Raw genomic sequence first — 22,592 nt, forward strand, 5'->3', positions numbered from 1 at the left:
AGTCAATCTTGCACTAAATAGTTATTTCAAAGTGTATGAACCACAGAAATATCTAAAGTATGCCTGGTTGGATTCCTTGAAACAAGAAGAGAATGATCAGAAAAAAACCATTTTAGTAAATGCTCAGCAAAGAGAAAACCAATATATTAAAGGAATCCAAGGGAAGCTTAGAAAGTCAGAAAAGCAGAAAAGATCTACATGCTCTGACCATAGACATGAATTACAACCTAAGCAGTCCCTATTTAACAATGAATGACAGTACTGAGCTGCATGATAGAATGGTATTTTTCAGTCACTGATATCACTGGTATGGAGGCTGAACCTTTTCACTATCCCTAGTGACCCTAATGTCTGAGAAGAAGCAATTGTGCTTCTGTTTCAACGGTTTTCTAATTCTATTATGTTAAAATAACCAATCAGTTTCACTTCATGTTTAATCAAACAAAATAAAATTCAGTGGTGGTACATTTAAATATGAGAGCCAGCATAGCGTAGTGTTTGACTGTTGGACTATGACTCTGGAAACCATGGTTCGATTCCCAGTTCAGCCATGAAACCTACTGGGTGACCTTGGGCGAGTCACATGCAGGGGAAAGTGATGGCAAGCCTCTTCTGAACAAATCTTGCCAAGAAAACCCCATTATAGACTTAGGGTCACAGTAAGTCAGAAATAACTTGAACCCACACAACACAACAAATATACAGGAAATTATTCAAGGTAGGCATTAGGAATGAGCAGAGTATGAAAACTAAAACATATTATTAACCATAACTTTTGAATCCCATTGTGGGGGAATGGTGGGATGTAAATCCTTGAAATAAATAAAACTTTTCGAAGCTGCTAGTTGACACCTACAGGAGGTCCTAACTCTATTCCTACCTATTCCAGCATGTATGAAGAAACACAGTTTTAAAACCTTTAAAAAGCAATTTTTAAAAACGCAATTGACATACCAAAAATATATATATAAGACCCTTGAAAGTGAATGCAAATGTGCCAACATGATTTACTATTCCACCCATCCTTTCACTATTTTAATAGCAAAAACTTTGAAGATAATGTTAGAAGATATAGGAATACATAAATAATATCTCAAAAGAAAATGCAAAAACATTTATCTCTACCAAACATGAGGCATGCAGCAAGTAGAAGGAACCAGGACACAATCAGGGGAGGGGTATACTACTTCTCTCATCCATTATCATCTAGTCATCCTTAATTGAGGAAGACACTTGCAATCACAATGTCTACCTAGAGGCCCACCTCCATGTGTTCAGTGTGGCTTACTCTCAGGTGTGTAGAGGATAGAGTCTATGTTGTTGTTGTTGCTGTCTGCCTTCAAGTTGTTTCCAACTTGTGGCACACACAAGAACACACAAAAAAATCAGGTGAACTATTGTAGTTGAGCCCTCCCATGAATAACAGAGTCTACATAGAGTAGTGGTTGAATGTTGGACTACTACTCTGGAGACCAGAGTTCGATTCCCAGCTTAACCATGAAACCCACTGGGTGACCTTGGGCAAGACACATGCTCTCAGTCTCAGAGGTGGGCAATGGCCAACCTCCTATGGACAAATACTGCCAGGAAAAACGCATGATAGGGGTCACCACAAGTGAACAAGGAATCATGGGTAAATTAATTTCCCCAGTCCATTCATAGAAGCCTCTTAGGATTCATGGGACCTTCTGTGGGCATAAATAACACTTATGGATTATGTAAGCTGCCTGATAATAAACATATAAATCCTTTATAATATTCAGCAATAAAACCACCTGTTCCAGAGACATTTAAATTAAAAAAACATTTATTCTTCTATTTGATCCCTTTGATTTTTTTGTCTTCCTTATCTTTCTGTATAACTCGAAGTACATTTTCTGGAAAAAAAATGTTAGTAAAAGGTGAACACTAAATTTATACAGGCGGCTCTTCTCTTACGTGGAAGAACTGTTCTGGACCACACACACACCTCCACGTAAAAGAAAAAATGCATACGCTTGAGACCCATTGGAAGTAATTGGGCATTTTTTAAAAAAATTAAAATTTTATTAACACATTCTAAAACATGACAGCAAACTGTACACCAAATCAACAATAAATACAGGCAATAACCCAGGTAAGGCCCTGAAAGTTATAGATAAAAGGTGTGTTCAGGGATCCTGAAAGACATCTTTCCATAAAAATTTAGCTAAAATTGGGGGATGTCTAGAGACTAAATCTTGCTGGATGTATTCAATAAATGGGTGCCAAATCTTATGAAAGGTCAATCCAGAGTGTAAACCTCTCGCTCTGTTGTTATAATCTGCCATTTTCTCCATTAACCACTGTAACGAGCTGACTGCCAATCAGGCAATCGGAGGCCAGATGCCCTGAGCCAATCAGGTGCTAGATGAGGAATTTGAACATTCTGCTTGGCAGCTGAGTTGTCAGTTAGGGTTTAGAATGTTGAGGGGAACAGTCAAGTCCAAGAGGGGACTGGGTTCCAGACATTCCTGAGGGAATAGTTAGATAGGGAACTGTTTGGTCCAGAGAGGGACCATATTAGTTTTGGGGGAGTCTAGAAAAAAGACTCTGGGTAGCCAGACTCTAAAAGAGGGGCTACATTATATCTTAAAAGATATTGTTAGCCTTGGTGGCTGAGCTAGAAATAAGAAATGCCTAAAAAGGGACAGGAAAGTCCTGATGTGGTTGAAGAGAATCTGGGGAAAGAGGAATAACAGTAGCAAAGTAAAGAATACGAATGTAACTAAGTAACACGTGCCAGAACTAACAGTTATATAATATCATTTAGTTCAAGGAATATATGTTCAAACCTTTTGTTCAATAAAGTTCATATTTTGGTTTACCTGAAGGCTTGTCAGTCGTATCTATTATATCCACGCTACTATATTAGATAATACAGCGAACCTGCCATCTAAGAAAGGAGGTTCGTTATATAAATTGGTTGGCAGCAGTGGGATAACAAAAGTCCCAGGCGCTTGCCATTATAGAAAAGGATTGTGGTTTGGATATTCGTTACAACCACACATCCCAGAGTCTAGTCCACCATCCTGCAATATTCAACTTTCCAGTTTTCCAGTTCCTTTCTATCTCAAGCCTGGCAACAACCAGAAGCAAACTAATAAGTTCTTTATGCTGCAGGGCTTTATTTTCATTCATAAAAATGGAGAACAGGAGCAGGAGTGGTGATACGTAATTGTATACTTTGTTTAGCGGTCTTGGAGATCAGTTGTAAAATTTCTGTCCAGTACTCATGCACTAAGAGACAATCCAGCCACATATGTACAAAGGTTCCCTTAGCTTCACAACCCCTCCAGCATTTTGGATTAGCATTGGTAGGCATAAGGGCCAGTTTGACTGGGGTGAGGTACCACTGATGAGAAACTTGATAGTATTCTCTTTAATGGCAATGGACCTAGTTTTAAATGGTAAATGAGTCCATGTATTTTCCCAGGTGTTACTATCAATTGAAAGGGAAAGTTCTGCTTCCCATCCTGCCTTATGAAACGTTGAGTTCCCAAATGTTTCTTCTAACAGACAATTATATACGCATTTTATTTGGCCTTTAGCATATATAGCCAGAGAGATGCACATGTTTTCAAAAAAAGTAAGTGGGCAAGGATATTCCTGTATCTGAAGCAGTTTCTTTAAGAATAATTGTATCTGTTTGATACCAGTTCTGATGACCAGGGCCCAGAGCACAGATTAGTTGCTCCGTTGTGATAGTCGTCCCATTGTGGAATAGGTCCCTAACTGTATACAGGCCATAAACCTCCCAGCCTCGAAACTGCGTATTTTTCTGGGCTCTGGAAAAGAGGATGAGTAAGAAAAGACCATAAAGCGGAAAGGTAGGGAGCCAAGAGATAATAATAATAATAATAATAATAATAATAATAATAATAATAATAATAAAATTTTATTTATATACCGCCCTTCTAAAAATCAGGGCGGTGAACAACAAGAAAAACAATACATTACACAAAATCAAATAAAATACATTAAAAGCAGTTCAATAAAAATAATAAAAATAACATGTCGGCAAAACAATGCTGACAAGGCTGACAAGGGGGGGGGGAGAGTTACTGGTCAGGGTAAGCTTGTTCAAATAAATGGGTTTTTAACCCCTTCCTGAATTGGGCTAGGGAGGTGGCTGAGCGGAGCTCGAAGGGCAGCGCGTTCCAGAGGTTGGGGGGCTGAGATGGAAAAAGCCCTCCTAGAGGTGGAATTATATTTCGCCTCTGGAACACTTAATAATAGCTGCCCTGAAGATCGAAGTGCGCGGGGCGGATTGTACGGAGAGAGGCGGTCCTCCAGGTACCCTGGGCCCAAGCCATTTAGGGCTTTATAGGTAATTACCAACACCTTGTATTGCGCCCGGAAGCGAATAGGCAGCCAATGTAAGTCTTTAAGGACTGGTGTTATATGACTGGCTCTGGCAGTGCCAGTGACCAGACGGGCTGCCATATTCTGCACAAGTTGCAGCTTCCGGGTATGGTACAAGGGTTGCCCCATGTAGAGCGCGTTGCAGAAATCCAAACGAGAGGTTACCAGGGCGTGTACAACCGTTTCAAGGTCTCCCCGGTCGAGGTAGGGACGCAACTGGCGTATCAGCCGAAGCTGATAGCAGGTGCTCCTGACCGTCGCATCCACCTGAGATGTAAGGTGGAGCGACGAGTCCAGGAGCACCCCCAAGCTGCGTACAGAGTCCTTCACGGAAAGCGTGATTCCGTTCAGGACTGGAGGAACCACCGCCAACCCCGGACCGGGGGAACCTATCACGAGTACTTCCGTCTTCTCTGGATTCAGAGTCTGTTGTCCCTCATCCAGCCCATTACCGACTCCAGACAGGCCACGAGAGGAGAGACGCCAATCCCGGTCACTGCATCAGTCGGAGACATAGAGAAGACTATTTGGGTGTCATCAGCATACTGATAACACCGCGCCCCATGTCTCCGGATGATCTCTCCCAGCGGTTTCATGTAGATGTTAAAAAGCATGGGAGACAGAATGGCTCCCTGAGGGACCCCAGATGTAAGGGCCCTCTCATCGGAGCACTCGTCTCCCAGCTGCACCATCTGGGACCTCCCGGAGAGGTAGGATCGGAACTACTGGAGCGCAGTGCCCCCGATTCCCACCTCCGCCAGGCGCCCCAGAAGGATACCATGGTCTATGGTATCGAAAGCCGCTGAGATGTCCAAGAGCACTAACAGGGACACGCTTCCCCTGTCCTCTACCAGGAAATGATCCGTCCATGACAGGGGGGAAATATTAGATATTTCCGCCCACGAATTTTCCATGTTCGTACAAAAGACCAAATCAAGCATATTACCCGCAGAATGCGTTGGACCCGAGACCAGTTGAGACAGGCCCATGGAAGTCATGGTATCCATGAATTCACGAACCGCACCGGATGGAACATAGCTGGCCGAGAAGGGAATGTTGAAGTCCCCCAGGACTAAAAGCCTGGGGGACTCCAACAATACCTCCGAGACCAGCTGTGTCAGTTCGTTAAGGGAGTCTGTTAGCGCACGAGGTGGCCGGTACACCAACAGAATCCCTAGACTGTCTCTGGCCTTCAGGGTCAGGTAAATACACTCGATGTAGGAAGTTTGACGAATCCTCCATTTCTTCCACAAAACCAAGGCAATGAGCAAAAAAGGGTTATTACAAATTTTGGTAAATTTATATACAGATTCAGAAAAAAACTGATCAAAGGCAGCAGGGGATTCAGTGTTAACTTCAGTGTCTACACAATTGGTCAGACTATTTCTGCTAATCAACTGGGTGATCTGACTTAACTGAGAAGCTTCAAAGTAAAGATCAAGTTTCGAAAGTGACAACCCTCCTTATCCAGTTTTAGAATGCTTGACTGCTTTTGAGAAGCATGGGCATTTCCCAAGAAAAACTAGGTAGTCCACTAACTTGTTCCAGCATTTAAAGTATGAGTTTGGTGGTCTGAAGGGAATCATTTAAAAAAGAAACAATAGTTTTGGCAGAATGATTTAACTAAAGCAACATTGCCCAAAAGGGAGAAATGAAGTGACCTCCAATGGGCCAGTTTTGATTTAATCCACTTGGGAGTAATGGGGCTTGTGCACACCCTATTACTTCTTCCGGGGCACACAAGACTTATTTCCAGTGTGGCTTCCAGCATATGCTGGCAGCCATGTATGACGCGTCCACGTATGACGCGGGCGCACTGTATCTTTTTTTCATAATATTGTGAACTCTATGTGTTCTTCTTGATCAATCATTGTTAAATTATCTGATTTTTTGGGGTTTAATTTTGCTGGATTGCTTTGGAGATGTTATACACCAAACTTCATTTCTTGATAGGACTATCTTTGATCTCAAATGCAAGGTTTTTCTGGAGAGATAGAAGAGAAACTATTAGGAAGAAAGACTATGCTTGCACTTAACTGTGGTTCTGCTCCCAACATGTATCTGTGATGCTGAGAATGGGGAGACAGGTGGATGATTATGAAGAGCATATTTATTCTCACCTAGAAAGGCAGTCACATATTACACAGGCCTTTTCTATGGTGTCATTTGGCCTTTGCAAGACTACAGTCGTGTGCCTACCAGGAAAGCCAACAGATTACAAAAAGATATGATGATGATGATGATGATGATGATGATGATATTTATTTATATCCCACCCCATCTGCACTCAGGCAATCAGGGCAGCTTACAGCATTAAAAATTATACAAATCATACCACCAATCCTCCCTCCCTTAAAATAAAATTAAATATTTTACACTTTAAAACATGTTAAAAGATAAATAACAATTTAAACGATAGATAAAAACAAACAACAATAGACAAGCAAACAGCAAACAGGATCGATCTATTACTTCCTCTCTTTGGTGGTGGGGCGTCCATTCAGGAAAGTCCTGCCAGAAGAGATCCGTCTTAACAGCTTTTTAAAAAGCTGTCTAAGGTGGTTATATGACGGATCCCATCCGGCAGGCTATTCCATAGTTTGGGAGCGATAGCCAAAAAAGTCCTCTGGGCAGTTGTAGATAACCTGGTTTTTATTTGTTGTAGCAGATTTCTCCCAGAGGACCTAAGTGTGCGGGATGGATTATATGAAAGGAGGCGGTCCTGGAGATATTTTGGACCCAGGCCATTTAGGGCTTTAAAGGTAATAACCAACACCTTGTACTGGGTAATAACCAAGGTAATAACCAACACCTTGTAAATACTGGGACTGGAAACTGATGGGCAGCCAGTGAAGAGATCTTAAAATTGGTGTGATATGGTCTCTTCTAGAGGTACCTGAGACCAGTCTGGCTGCCATATTCTGTACCAGTTGAAGTTTCCAGACCAAGCACAAGGGTAGCCCCATGTAGAGTGCATTACAGAAATCCAGACGTGAGGTTACCAGCGCGTGTACTACAGGTTCCCTGACTTCCAAGAAAAATTCCTGACTTTGGGCGCAGCTGACGTATCAGCCGGAGCTGATAACAGGCACTCCTGAATATGAGCATTGGTGTTTTAAAAGTAAGCCTCATGTGGGAAAAAAAGATTACAGGGTGACAAGATATGGGTGGATGTTACTCTCAAAAATAACTGTGAAGATTCTGCAGTTATACCACTGCATGGCATGGCAGTTTGGAAACAGCTAGGGAAAAGCCACACTAGAAATTATGACAATAATATGGTTTCTACTGCTGCACCAATTTAACTATTTTACAAAGTACTTTTTGATAGGAAATTGGCTTCCTACAGTTTGATCTATACCAAGTTATATATTTTAAAATGTGATTTTTATCCCACATTCTTTCAAGGGATGGAGGTGAAAGTTATGTCAGTAAACATAAAACATGAACATATCCCTTAAAGTATGAGGGGGGGGGGAAACAATTTATAATAAAATAATATAAAATAAAACAAAAAATAGTAATAACAGTAAGTATATAAACAATATCACCAAATAGTTTTTTGTGGGTTTTTCAGGCTATGTGGCCACATTCCAGAAAAGTTTCTTCCTGACGTTTCACCAGCATCTGTGGTTGGCAGATGCTGGCAAAACGTCAGGAAGAAACTTTTCTGGAACATGGCCACATAGCCCGAAAAACCCACAAAAAACTATGGATGCCAGCCATGAAAGCCTTCGACTTTACAATAACACCAAATATTGGAAAGGAAATGAGAGAAACTTCAGTGCACCAGCCAAATGCTTACGTTGTGCTGAGGCATCAATAGGCCTCATTCAGATATCTGCTCATACTGAAAAATGTACTCAGTTTAAAGGAATGGTTCTGTATGTACAGATTGCCCCCTATATCCACGGATTATTTATCCACAGATCTCACTATTGAAAACATTCCAAAAATATATACATTTCAAATAGAAAATCTTGATTTTGCTATTTTATATAAGGGACATCATTTTACTATGCCACTGCATATAATGGGATTTGAGCCTCCACAGATTTTGGTATCTACAGGAAGTCCTGGAACCAAACCCCAGCAGATGCAAAAGGCCTACTGTAGTGAGAAATGCCAGTCCATGGTAAGGTTCCTTTCTTTTAGGAGAAAAAAACCTGGGACTATATACAGCAGCAATTACAGCAATAATACTGAAGATAATCAAATTAGACACTAGAAATGTTGCTGCATATGAGAAGCTTTTAAGGTTTCTGCAAAACTGCTCAGGTGGGGCTTGATGATTCAAAATACTGAGCACACAAACTTTCATGTAGTTCCTAAAAAACAAACTTTCATTATCATCCATAGAGCAAATTAAGTGTAATGTTGCATTCAAACAACATACACACTTGCTGCTGCTGCTGTTGTTACTAATATTAATACTGTACTACCTTACAAAACCATTTTTGTGTGCTAGAGGTCAATTAAGCCTGACCTAAACAATGAAACTATTTCAAAGACAGGAAAGACTGCTGTCTTCTCTGTGGTGTCCAAAATCTTTGAAGTATCTAAGGCAGCTGCTCCTGGCAGATAGGAACTCTTGTTCTTTTAAAAATATACTTTGTTCTGCTTACAGCTGGTAGATTTGAAAGCCCAACTAAACTAAGTTAAAACACACACACAAACACAGAAAATCAATAAAAGTTCCCTTCCTGAATACATCAAAAGAAAATGACAAATCTGAAGGAGATAAATGAAAAAGAGAGATGAGGAGTTGGCACCAACCAGGGAGGTGCTTTTATATTCAATAAATAGGATGCACTCTAATGAACAAATGCACAGATCTGTTTTAAACTGATACACACCAAATAAAATTTAATTGGGAGAATTAAACACTGGTGATTAGTGTAAGCATGCTTTCCACTAGTGATTAAAGAATCCAAATCCATCTTGGGGCCCTCACAATGCAGTGGATAGTATGTGGTAGGAAATGGTAGATTGAAACAAAAGAGGTTCGTGGAACTGTGCCCCTTCTCCTACTATACCTTCCTTTTGGAATGCTAATCACCGTATCTAGCATTAGATGCAGTGGAATATGTGGGAAACATAAACAGAGTTCACCTAATGAACAAATGCATAGATCTGTTTTAAAATGATACAGACCAAATAATTTTTAATTGCGAAAATTAAACACTGGTGATTAGCAAGCATGTTTTCCACTTGCGATTAAAGTTAATTATTGTTCCACTCAATTAGAATTTCTGTCACAAAACGCTAATGCAGGGGTAGGCAACCTTTTTGAGCCGGGGGCCAGGTTGCTGTCCCTCAGACAACTGGGGGGCCGAAGCCAAAAAATAAATAATTAAATATTTTTTTTAAAAAAAAAAAATTAAATATATAAATAAACCAGGACAAATGTAGGACGAAATTTTCAAATGGAAGACACTTTTTTTAAAAAATGGAGGACACGTGAAAAAATTTGCTGATTTTTAAAAAAAATGTTAGTATAAATGCATATTTCTGAGGCTTCTATAGACAATTGCCCCCCAAAGGCCCCGGCGGCAATCGGCGGCAGGACCGGGCTGGGGCCGGTCCCAAGGCCTTGCCGGGCCGCAGGTTGCCTACCCCTATGCTAATGCATACTAACAGATGGGCAGGATAAAGCTTCTGGAACCTACTTTTCCTGAAAGAGGTTTGAAACCTCACTGTCCATACCAGACGCTTCCAAGTCAGCCTGAATACGCATGGCCCAACCACACAGGGTCAAGCTGTATCATCATCATCATCATCATCATCATCATCATCAAGCTTTATTTATAAAGTGCTGTAAATTTACACAGCGCTGTACATACAATTAAAATAGATAAAATAAACCTGCCTATGACATATGTAAATAGGGTAATTTTGTTTTGTCACCTCCCAACCATGCATGCATGCTGTTGTACAAACACACCACCAGCGACTGCCTGCTGCCTAGATGCCATCCCACTGGATGGCCACTCCTTAGATCAGCCATACAGACATATCTGTGATCCTGCACTGGTACAGGGCATTGGAGCATCCGTGTGCCCAATGAAATACTGGCAAAGCACAATCATGGGCCTCCCCTCCTTGCCACTTTCACCCTCTTCACCCCTTGCCCCCTCTTGGACTGTCTGGTTTGTGTACATTGGAATTACATCCATTGGAGGTGTCATGCTCTACAATAGGATAGATCACTCCTTTAGAATTGCTCTGGTATCAGGGTGTTTACATTGCTGCCCCAACCACTTGGTACAGTGGCTCTGTCCTATTTAGATGCACGTCTGCAGTGGTGCATTTATATGCAGCTTTAAGGTTAGGGTTACGATAGATTACTCCTTTAGAAGTGCCCTGGCATCAGGGTGTTTATATACAGGGTCCTAGATGCGTATTTTCTGTTTCTGTTTCGGAATATTCTGGGTTCTTTTTGCTTCGGGTTTTAGCTGTAGAACGTGGCTTCAATCAGGTTTCCACCTGCTTTGGATGGCATGCATCATCTAAAGCAGTGTGAAACCGCATTTGGCATGTATAACTATAAATAACTTATTAAATCACCCCTTAGAATCATAGAATCGTAGAGTTGGAAGAGACCACTAGGGCCATCCAGTCCAACCCCCTGCCATGCAGGAAATCCAAATCAAAGCATCCCTGACAGATGGCCATCCAGCCTCTGTTTAAAGACCTCCAAGGAAGGAGACTCTATCATCCTCCGAGGGAGTGCATTCCACTGTCGAACAGCCCTTACTGTCAGGAAGTTCCTCCTAATGTTCAGGTGGAATCTCTTTTCCTGTAGCTTGCATCCATTGTTCCGGGTCCTGTTTTCTGGAGCAGCAGAAAACAAGCTTGCTCCCTCTTCAACATGACATCCCTTCAAATATTTAAACAGGGCTATCATATCGCCTCTTAACCTTCTTTTCTCCAGGCTAAACATCCCCAGCTCCCTAAGTCGTTCCTCATAGGGCATGGTTTCCAGACCCTTCACCATTTTTGTCGCCCTCCTTTGGACACGCTCCAGTTTCTCAATGTCCTTTCTGAATTGTGGCGCCCAGAACTGGACACAATATTCTAGGTGGGGCCTGACCAGAGCAGAATACAGTGGCACTATTACTTCTCTTGATCTAGACACTATACTTCTATTGATGCAGCCTAAAATAGCATTGGCCTTTTTAGCTGCCGCATCACACTGTTCACTCATGTTCAACTTGTGGTCTACTTGGACTCCTAGATCCCTTTCACACGTAGTTTCATTCAGCCAGGTGTCACCTATCCTATATCTGTGCATTTTATTTTTTCCGCCCTAAGTGCAGTACCTTACATTTCTCCGTGTTGAATTTCATTTTGTTAGCTTTGGCCCAGCTTTCTAGTCTATTCAGGTCATTTTGAATCTTGATCCTGTCCTCTGGGGTATTAGCTATTCCCCCTAATTTGGTGTCATCTGCAAATTTGATAAGTATGCTCCCAATTCTGTCATCCAGGTCATTGATAAAGATGTTGAATAGCACTGGGCCTAGGACAGAGCCCTGTGGGACCCCACTGGTCACTTCTCTCCAGGATGAAAAGGAGCCATTGTTGAGCACCCTTTGGGTTCGGCTGGTCAACCAATTACAGATCCATTTAACAGTTCCTTTGTCTAGCCCACATTTTACAAGCTTGTTTGCAAGAATGTCATGGGGAACCTTGTCAAAGGCCTTACTGAAATCAAGATATACTATATCCACAGCATTCCTTTCATCTACCAAGCTGGTAATTTTATCAAAGAAAGAGATTAGGTTTGTCTGGCATGACTTGTTTCTCTGAAACCCATGTTGACTTTTTGTGATTATGGCATTGCCTTCTAGATGTTCACAGACTCTCTGTTTAATGATCTGCTCCAGAATCTTTCCTGGTATTGATGTCAGGCTAACTGGATGATAATTGTTGGGATCCTCTTTTTTCCCCTTTTTGAAGATGGGGACAACGTTTGCCCTCCTCCAGTCTGTTGGGATCTCTCCTGTTTTGCAGGAGTTTTCAAAGATTATTGCCAATGGCTCCGATATTACATTTGCCAGTTCTTTTAATACCCTTGGATGGAGTTCATCTGGTCCCGGAGACTTAAATTCATTTAGATTAACAAGGTGTTCCTCTACTATCTCTTTACTTATTCTGTGCTGAAATTCCCCTATTCTGTCCTCTGCTCCATTATCCTCAGGTTGAGCACCCTTTGGCTTTTCTGAGAAGACTGTGGCAAAGAAGGTGTTGAGTAATTCTGCCTTTTCTCTGTCTTCTGTTAGCATTTTGCCATCTTCTCCACGGAGTGGCCCTACCGTTTCCTTCTTCTTCCTTTTGCTGCGGACATATCCAAAAAAACCCTTTTTATTGTTCTTAACCTCTCTAGCAAGCCTGAGTTCATTCTGTGCTTTAGCTTTTCTGACTTTACCCCTACACATGCCTGCTATTTCTTTGAATTCCTTTTTTGTGATTTCCCCCTTTTTCCATTTCTTATACATGTTCCGTTTCAAACTCAGCTCAGTTGAAAGTTCCTTAGTCATCCATCCTGGTTTCTTGAGACACCTCCCGTTTTTCTTTCTCACTGGAACGGTTTGAAATTCTGCCTTCAGTATCTCTCTTTAACCCTTAAATAACTTATTAAAAGAATTAAACAAATACATGAAGAATTGATAGTTATTCACCAGGATACAGATCTCTTGGCATACTTGAGGACATTATATGTTTGCCCTTCTCTAACCTTCCAGAGGCATCTAGTGGGCTGATGTTCAAAACAGAATGCTGAACTTGTGGATCTTGGTGATATTCAACAACAGATTACTTCTCTTGATTTGAAATCAGGAGGCAAGTCTATCTCTGGCAACTTAATTCTTTCTTTTTGACACAGTCAGTAGGCGTGATACATTTCAGAAAGATGGGGAAACCATAAACTGCTTACATATCACCAATCAATAGGAAGAAACTCTTCTAGAACATGGCCACATAGCCCGAAAAACCCACAAAAAACTCTCTTATAATTGTTTTGAGAGACAGAAGTATTACTGAGTTAGAAGGGAGTGTGATTTTTTCAATGTAGAAAAATATTTAATATGAAGCTTTAAGGTAAATGTGCTTTATCTATACAGTACTGATTTCTTGCAATGAGAAGCCTCATTACATCATTACAGAGATAAATTTTCTGACATATGATACAAGATGCATATGACATAATTTTATAGTGTCTACTGAAGCCAGCTGTAGCTAAAGAAAATTATGGCGGGGTACATACCTCCGCTTTGCGGCGCTCTGCCGCCGCCGCCAGTAGGTCTGCAGGGGAGCCGGAGCCATCACACGGCCCGACTCCCGCGCGGACCGAAAAAGAAGCTCCAAAATGGAGCTTCTTTTTCCGTCGCGTTTGCGACGTAGCGAGGCGCCAGGGGCGCACTCGCTATGTCACAAGCGACGCGACGCGTACGGACGCTCAGCGTCCGATATGCAAAGATGGCGCCGGCCATGTAGAAGGGCCGGCGCCATCTTTTACGGACGGAGTCCGTACTAGGCCCAGGGGCGTCTAAAAGAGACGCCCCTTTTTTAAAATGGGACATCCTCCGGACGTCCCAAATGTCGGTGCAGAAAGCACCTATGTAAGAGAAAAGCCTGCAAAAGCCACCCCAGTAATAACTTGTTATGCAAAATTTATAATGCAGGATAAAATTTGGGTAACATTTAGCTTGTTGAAAAAACTTTCACTTATTATTCTTTATTATTATTATTTTGTGCCAAGTATTCATACATGTCTGTTTTACTTTCTTTATAACATATAAATAATCCCATTCCATAATAGTATTCAAACATTACAGACTGTATATTCCACAGTGCAGACTTTAGCACAGTAATGTTAGTATACAATATGGGGCATCTTTTATATATAATGCAAAGAAATATATGACTTATTGTGTCTTAGGGCTCAATTACAACATCTCCCTTTATTACAATTTGCATTGTACACATTTGCCTATAGGGTATGACAATCTTTGAAATACAGTACAAAGAAGTAACAAAGGGGGAAATTAGGATTAATAAAGAGAATATTAAGAGTCCATGTGCAGGATTGCAGAGGTTAGAAAAAATTATATTCAGTAACAGACTGCACTGTAGTTGTCTTGCAGTCTGCTACCATAACAGAAAGCACATATTAGCCCAGCACTTAAAAACAAGAAATATGAGTAAATGTGGAGAAAAGATACTTGCAAACAGTTTAAAAAAGAGATAAAAAAGAATACATTTGAAATGGTTGGAGATATTCTTGCAGGTTGATCTGTGGTATACCCTTAGTTTTTATGGCTATGTTATGGTGAAAGAAAGAGCGAATGGGAAAACAAACTGACCAAAGTTCTTCTTACTGAAAATGATGAAATTAACACCATTCACACAGTTTTGCTTGATATTAATAAGAAAACATTTTTCATATATGTCTAAAAAACTGATTCCAGTTTCATAATAAGGGCCTCAGGAGACATATCTTCCAGCCAGCTACCTTATGTCTATACCATTTGCCTAAAATTCTTGTTCTTGTTGTTGTTGTTGCTGTTGTTGTTGTTGCTGCTGCTGCTGCATTCCTTCAAATCATTTCTGACTTCAGACAACTCTAAGATAAACCTATCCTGGGATTTTCTTGGCAAGATTTGTTCAGAGGGGTTTTTGCCACTGTCTTCCTTTGAGGATGAGAGAGTGCGACTTGCCCAAGGTCACTTAATGGGTTTTGATGGCTGAGTAAGGATTCAAACCCTGGTCTCCAGAGTCCTAGTCCAACACTCTAACTACTATGACACACTGGTCTTGACCTTAGTTACTTAAGTGACTTCTAAAAGATTGAACAAGGAAAACTAATTCCCCATGTTGACACACTATGGCAGTGATGGCGAACCCATGGCACGCGTGCCAGAGGTGGCACTCAGAGCCCTCTCTGTGGGCACATGTGCCGTCGCCCCAGCACTGAGTTTGCCAGAGTTCGTTACTAGAAAGCCAGAGGGACATGGCACTTTGCAATAAATAAGTGGGTTTTGGGTTGCAGGTTGGGCACTTGGCTTCTAAAAGGTTCACCATCACTGCACTATGGGGACAAACAAATGAAACTTCATGAAATAGGCTAATACAGGACACAAGTATCTATAAAATATCAAATCTTGCATGTGGAAAGCTTTTAGCATCTGCTAGATGACACTGTATCAGAAACTCCTAAGTAAATTCATGCTGCTTTTAAAGGCAGAACATGTAATCATAGCAGTCAACTCAGCCACATACATGTGAGTCAAGATTTAAGGTAGCATATATCTTTGACTATAAGTAAACTTCATGTACTGTATATACTCATGTATAAGTCTAGAAATTTTAGTCAAAAAATTGACTCCAAAAACCTAGGCCGACTTATCCACAGGTCAACTATACTTTAACTCTTATTAAAAAGAGAACCATTCCTGGTGAAAAGCAAGAGTGCAGACCTCTCTCTGCTTTCTCTTCCATCCATCCTTTAGTGTGAGCCAAAACCATTATACCTGCCAGAATTTTGTAGGTTCTTTGGCATTGTTTTCCTTTGCTTCATCATTTAGATTCTTTGTTGCATGTCCCTAAGTTTTACCCTTGCCCTATCCACGGGTCATATCAAAATCCATAATTTTGCCCCCACTGCCCTTGACTTATACATGAGGTCAACTTATAGTCGAGTATATACGGTATAAGTCAAGAGCAGGTTTGTGGGCAAAAAATATGTATTTTGATATGACCAGTGGATAATTGAGGGTATAACTTAGGGCATGTAATGAAGGATGTAATGGACGAAGCAAAGGAAAAAAATACCAAAGAATTTACAAAATTCTAGCAGGCATAACTATTTGTGCTCATACTAAAGGCTGGATGGATGAGAGAGTAGAAGGGGTTCAGTCCTGCCAGGGCCAGGGGAATGGTTTTATAAAGTACAGTACAGTGGTACCCCGGGATACGAATGCGCCGGGTTACGAATTTTTCGGGATACGAAAAAATCCCATAGGGATTTATTGCTTCGGCTTACGAAGGTTTCTTCGGGTTACGAAAAAACCGCGGCGCTATTTTCCGCCACCGGAGGGCAGCAGAGAGCTATTTTTCCATTAGCGCCTATGGGAATTCGGCTTACGAAGGTATTTCGGGTTACGAAATTAACCGCGGAACGAATTAATTTCGTAACCCGGGGTACCACTGTACTTACATAGGCCCATAGATACATTGACTCGGGGTCTTTTGTTCAATTTTTAAACCGAAATTTCTAGACTTAAACATGAGTATATACAGTAGATTAAAATTGAGGATCAAAAAAACCCCTCCTCCTTTGCTCTATTAAGACTACTGTGTAACACCCTCCTCACACAGTTTTTTATTCTAATCCCTACCACCACCACCACCACCAGCATTAAAGGCAGAATGCAACAGAAACACAAGGTTCGGGAGAGGGGGGAAGATTAGAGCTTGGTTTTGTCTTATCCATCCAGAGGAAGAAATCTGAAGAATGGTAACATGAATCACATTCGATATAACAGAGGACATTACTTCATTTCCACTTGCAGAAAGATATAACATGGACAATCCAAAGAGGCAGGAAATAACTAGGCAAATCTGCAAAAAGGACACTTTATAGGAAGAAAAATATAAATTTTGTGATAATGAACTACTTTTGAAACAGATGTTAACCATTTCTGATTATACTGACAATAGAGGAAAAATAGTAGGACAAAATAAGCAACTCTGGCACTGTACCAAAAGGTAAGTGTAATTTTTCTTAATTAGAAAATTGGGTAATTTTTCTTAATTAGAAAAAACAACAACCTGTTGTTCATATCTTTGCTTGAGTTCCTCCAACTGCCAGGAGAATTCTTTTGACTGCTTTTCACGGAGAGATTTTGACCTGCTTAGATCTGCTTCCACCCTTTCCATCTAGAAAGTAAGAGATAGCATTTAATACAGTGATTCTCCAACTTTTTAGCCTTAAGACCCATTTTACTTCTATATGCAGATCCCCCCCCCAACTCGACATAGTATATGAATTAAAACATGGTTGTTTATAGTGTTTGTAATTTGCTCAGACATTCATGTATATTCATATTTTAACATTTTATAAGGAAATTGCTCTCCTCCTCCTTGAGGCAGAGACTCTAAGCACCCTCCTTTCTTTTTTCTTCCTTTCGAGGACAGAAAAGGTTTGGGAAGAGGAGAAAGAGGGACCAGAACCTCCTGTCTCATGACCTCCCCCCCCCCCCTTGAGCAACTCTCACACCCCTCCTGGGGGTCCTGCCCCACCAACTGAGAACCACTAATACATTAAACTCATTGTTTCAAAACAGACATTGCTGATAATAGTTGGCTTGCCATCAAATTGATAAAAATTATTTTGCAGACTTAGTGACTGTTGTAAAAACTAAGTCAAGAATACCACATCTATAAAATTTAGAGGCTGTGCAGACCGCCCTTAAGGTGCGGCCTGCAGCTGCCTCCAGCTGTTCCAGATCAGGGCCGCAGCAACCACACACTGCAGCCCAATCTGGCCTTTCCAGGGTGCAAAAAAGAGCTTATTTGGTGCTGCATTGTGTGGATGCAGCATCAAAGGAGCGCTGTATGGAGTGTTGCGCGGCATCATGCCACCTTGAGGGTGGAGTTGAGGTGTGCATCATGTGGACACCGTGCCCTGACTCCGCCCCCCAGATCAGCCTTTATGGCCAGTGTGCACAGCCCCTAAGTACACATCACCAGCACCATCAAGACAATACTTTTTTTTAAAGTCCACTGATTTCAGTAGAAGACATAAACCAGTACTGAATGCTCTCCAATTTTGCATCCCATGAAATGGGCTCTGTTTCAAGAAAGCTTAAACCAAGATGTGTACTGAGTCATAAATTGCTAAAAGACTCTCTGTTGCTGTAGTTAAATGAAGAACAGTGGAATGAATTCAGATTTAAACTCATGTCCTCTCTTTACCATGGCAGATTTCTAGCTCTCTCAAAATGCTACATAGAGTGTTGAGGGGAGTTCTAGTTTTGGGGTAGGGATCTCTGAATGTACAGTTTTCAGACATATTCAAAAAACTAAAGTCTTCCTTCTGAAGAAGGCATATTCTAAATCCATACCAATGGAATTTTAACTGCTGAACTCTGACTGGACTATGTTCAATTTCCATTCTTCTATCTCTCATACAAACATATATTTGAAATGTCCCTTGTTGTAACAATGATTTCAATGGCTAAAGTTTAAAACTTATAGAATTATGCAAAGTACACTGGTACCCCGGGATACGAATGCGCCGCGTTACGAAATTTCCGGGTTACGAAAAAAATCCATTAAAAATAATTGTTCCGGGTTACGAAGGTTATTTCGGGTTACGAAAAAAAATTTGGTGCTTTTCGGCGCTTTTTCGCACCAAATCGCGGCTTTCGCTATTAGCGCCTATGGGGCTTCGGCTTGCGAATGCTTTTCGGGTTACGAATGGCGCCGCGGAACGAATTAAATTCGTAACCCGGGGGAGCCCTGTATTGCAAATGCATTTGACTGTACAAATATAAATAAATGAATGAAATGGGAACATTCTATTTTGGGTTTTACTTGCACTATCATTATCATGTCCTTTCCTTTAAAAATTTTTTTATTAAAAATCTAACAAACTACAAAAATGAACTGTAAAAATAAACAACAAAAACACACCATTACCACTTTAAAAAGGTGTTGAAAAGTATGGGATGAATCTCTCAAAATCTGACCCTGTGAAGCAGGGGGACAATGAAAGTCTTCTTTGTCATGATTTTTCAAAACAAATAAAAGTGTACCAGTTTCCGACAATGAATCTGATTTAGAGTAATTCTGAGTTCTGTATGTGATACTTGCTGCGTCAGTTTTTCTGAAAGAGCTAAATTCTAAACACAATGGTATCACTGATTCACAGACAATGAAGTGGCCATTTTCGAATGTTTAGTTATTTCTTTTCTGGCGGCAAGCAGAAGAAAAGTGATGAGATGTTTATTGGATATATGTAACTTAGGTCCTTGAAATATACAATGCACCCTTTGTTTACATGGGGGATCCGTTCCAGACCACCACCCCCATGTAAAAGAAAAAACACGTAAGCTCAAGCCCCATTGGAAGTAATGGGACTTGTGTCGCCCTGCGCATCCCATGGTCATGCATCCTATTACTTCTTCTGGGGCGTGCAAGGCTTTTTTCTGGCACGGCTTCCAGCGTATTTAGAAGTGCAAGATCTGTTTCTCTGAAGATGTCAGCCACAGAGGCTGGAGAAACATCAGAAACTCTTTTAGAACATGACCACATAACCCGAAAAACCCACCAAAATTACCAGATCTGTTTGTTTGTTATCTGTGCAAATTTCTACTGATGCTTTTCCTCCCAAATCTCTAAACTTTGGACAGTCCCACCACATGCACCAGTAAGTACCAATAGCTTTGCATTCATACCAACATGATCTTGAATTACTTGCTGTGATGTGAGCCAGTCTCAATGAGGCAAAATGCCACCTATATAAAGTTTTTCTGAGAAGTTTCCTTATTTTTTTGGTGAAATTGATTTCTTTATGGAAGATTTCTATAATATTAACCAATCATGGTCTGCAATTGAGATATTTAAGTCATATTCCCACAACCCTTTTAGTCCTTTAGTTGTATAACTATTCTGGAAATTAGCTGTCAATAAATTATGGATACCTAGACTTTGGAATTTGTGTGGTATCACAATTTTGTGTTCTCAAGTGTAGAATGTTACTTGTTGGCCAACCTCATGTCCCACGATGTGAAGTACTAGATGTACTAAAAACCATGAACATGTTCTGTCTGATAACGTTTCTTGAATTTGTTTGCTAATTCGACATTTACCTTTTGGGGGGGGGGGGGAATCCATATATCTGTATAAATTTCCCAAATGGCAAATAAAGTATTAAAGTGTTAAATAACATCTGTGTATGGCCCTTAAGGTTCCCTCCCTCATCAGTGCTGACCATGATTTATATGGGGGTGGGGAGGCCATATGCATAACCAGGTGATTTCAGAGATAACTATGATTGCCAAATTATCCTGGCAGTTTGAGACTGTTGCTACAGGTGGATTTCATTTTATTTTTATATATAATGGCTCCCCCATTATAATGTCCTTTTACTATACAAATGTGTTTGGAAAAGGTCAAGGGACTGGGGCAATCATCCGTTATTAACTTGCTTTTTGCAAATGAGACCACTTGCAGTTTTTGGAACCAGAATGGTTTGGCGTTTCGCAAGACACTGACCAAATTATCTGTCATTTTGAGCTTTCCATGCTCAAATAAAGCCATAATTCTGTATAGACCACACTCCTTCCAACATTTGAAATGAGCTAATTCATCTACTTCAGCGCCAACCCTCCTTCCCTGGTGTTAGTGTATCTAACAGACTTGGGGAAGTTGGGTCTTTTTCTGTTGAATATTTAGTCATTAATCATCTTTTGCCAGAATTTGAATTTGAGGGGAGTGTGACAAATAGGGATAGACTGGAATAGAAAAAATAAGTGTGGGACAAGAAACATCTTTACAATGGCAATCCTCCCAAGGATGGAGTGGTTCAAGTGTTTCCATGTGCCCATTCCTCCTCCTCCATGCCTTTTTCTGGAAGCCAGAAAATGGCACTGGTGAGAAGGAACCAGAGCCGCACATCTCTGGCTCCTCCTCCTAGCCCTCTTCCGGCCTTCAGCTGCCTATCCGTAAGAGATGAGGATGGGAAAAGGGCAGGGGGAGGAGGAGCGACCACGTGCTGCCTTCTCTGCCCCCCCCCCATGGGCCCTTTCAGAGCCATAGCTGTCTCCGGAGAGACAGCTATGGCTCTGCAACGGCATAGGGGCGGAACAGCAGCTGGCAAACTCCAGAGGGTGGCAACCAGAGGCTCCTGCCTCTAACTGCTGTCCTCCAAAGCCTGTTTGCCAGCCTCTGAGTGTCCCAAAGGGATAGCTAGAGGCCAGGAAAACGGGGGCGGAGGACCCACCCCCTGGAGAGCAGAAACCCCTCCCCAAAGGATGGAAACCCCACCCCCAGAGGCCAAAAGCCCCACCCCCGGCACCAGGTAGAGCCCGGTACCATAAAAAACAGTTGTGACACGCGGCCTCAAAAAGGTTCGCCATCACTGTTCTAAGGGCTAGAACAAACAGTCCCTATAGCCCTGCTTTGGGCTGGCTTGGGGGTGTGGCATTTACATGCCCCACACCCCTAAGCAGGAGAGTAGCCGGATCAGTGATTACAGATCACCTGGTTTCTCTCCCGCTTGGGGGCATTGCACTTAGACACTACTTTCCCCAGAATTTGCTTTCTGAAAAGAAAAGCTGGCTCTTTGGGAGAAGGGGCAGCTTTTACCACTCCAAAAAGGAGTGGATCTTATCTGCTCCTTTTTGGGATGGAATCTGGCTATATTGGAGCCATGCATTTGTTTACCCTGGTCCCAATCCAGCCTAAAAGGGGCGGCTCTAAGGGACCAGATTTGACTGTCTGTATCCCCTCCTAAGATAGATATAAATCTATTTCCAACATTCATTTCCTTTAGTGAGTTGAATAGGAAATGTCATTCAACCCTGTCGAATGCCTTTAACGTATCCAGTGAGAAAAATGCCAAAGGAGCTTTTGCTTGGGATGAGTGATGAATCAGATTAAGAACTCTACGGATCAAATTCAACATTCTCCTACCTGGCATAAAGCCTACTCCCCCCCCCCCCGTCAGCACTGTAGGCCGGCATGTTAATTTTATTGTTTTTATTGAATTGTTTTAATGTATATGTATGTATTGTTATTAGATGCTGTTCACCGCCCTGATTTTCAGAAGGGCGGTATACAAATAAAATTTTATTATTATTATTATTATTACTGTATCCGGTTGGAGATATTCCAGGATAAATTCCTTTAGTCTGCTTGACATAATAGACATGAATAATTTTGCGTCTTGGTTTCGTAATGCTATTGGCATGAATGCTTTGACTGGAGGATTCTCATCTTGTGTCTACAGTATGGGAATTATTCTTGACCTGCACCAACTGCTGGGGGGGCAGACCAACACCCATGACATCATTGAACAAATTAAATAGAGAAGAGGTTAATTCATCTATAAGGAGTTTATAGAATTCACCCAAGAAGCTCTCTGTGTTTGGGGATTTAAATGATTTCAGTTTGCCTACAGCCTTTTTTATTTCCTATTATTA

The 22,592-nt window shown here is 41.3% G+C and overlaps 1 protein-coding gene across 9 annotated transcripts in view; it reads right to left on the minus strand.

Moving 5' to 3' along the window:
• CEP112 (centrosomal protein 112) overlaps positions 1 to 22,592 on the minus strand; it is a 386,512-nt gene that overhangs the window by 180,390 nt on the left and 183,530 nt on the right. For all 9 annotated transcript variants that reach the window (XM_042453249.1, XM_042453248.1, XM_042453245.1 and 6 more), the window contains one exon: positions 17,215 to 17,322. In XM_042453249.1, the coding sequence (XP_042309183.1) occupies positions 17,215 to 17,322 (108 nt within the window). The remainder of the gene's footprint in view (positions 1 to 17,214; positions 17,323 to 22,592) is intronic.

This window comes from Sceloporus undulatus, chromosome 2, assembly GCF_019175285.1.
Source record: "Sceloporus undulatus isolate JIND9_A2432 ecotype Alabama chromosome 2, SceUnd_v1.1, whole genome shotgun sequence".
Lineage (NCBI taxonomy): Eukaryota > Metazoa > Chordata > Lepidosauria > Squamata > Phrynosomatidae > Sceloporus > Sceloporus undulatus.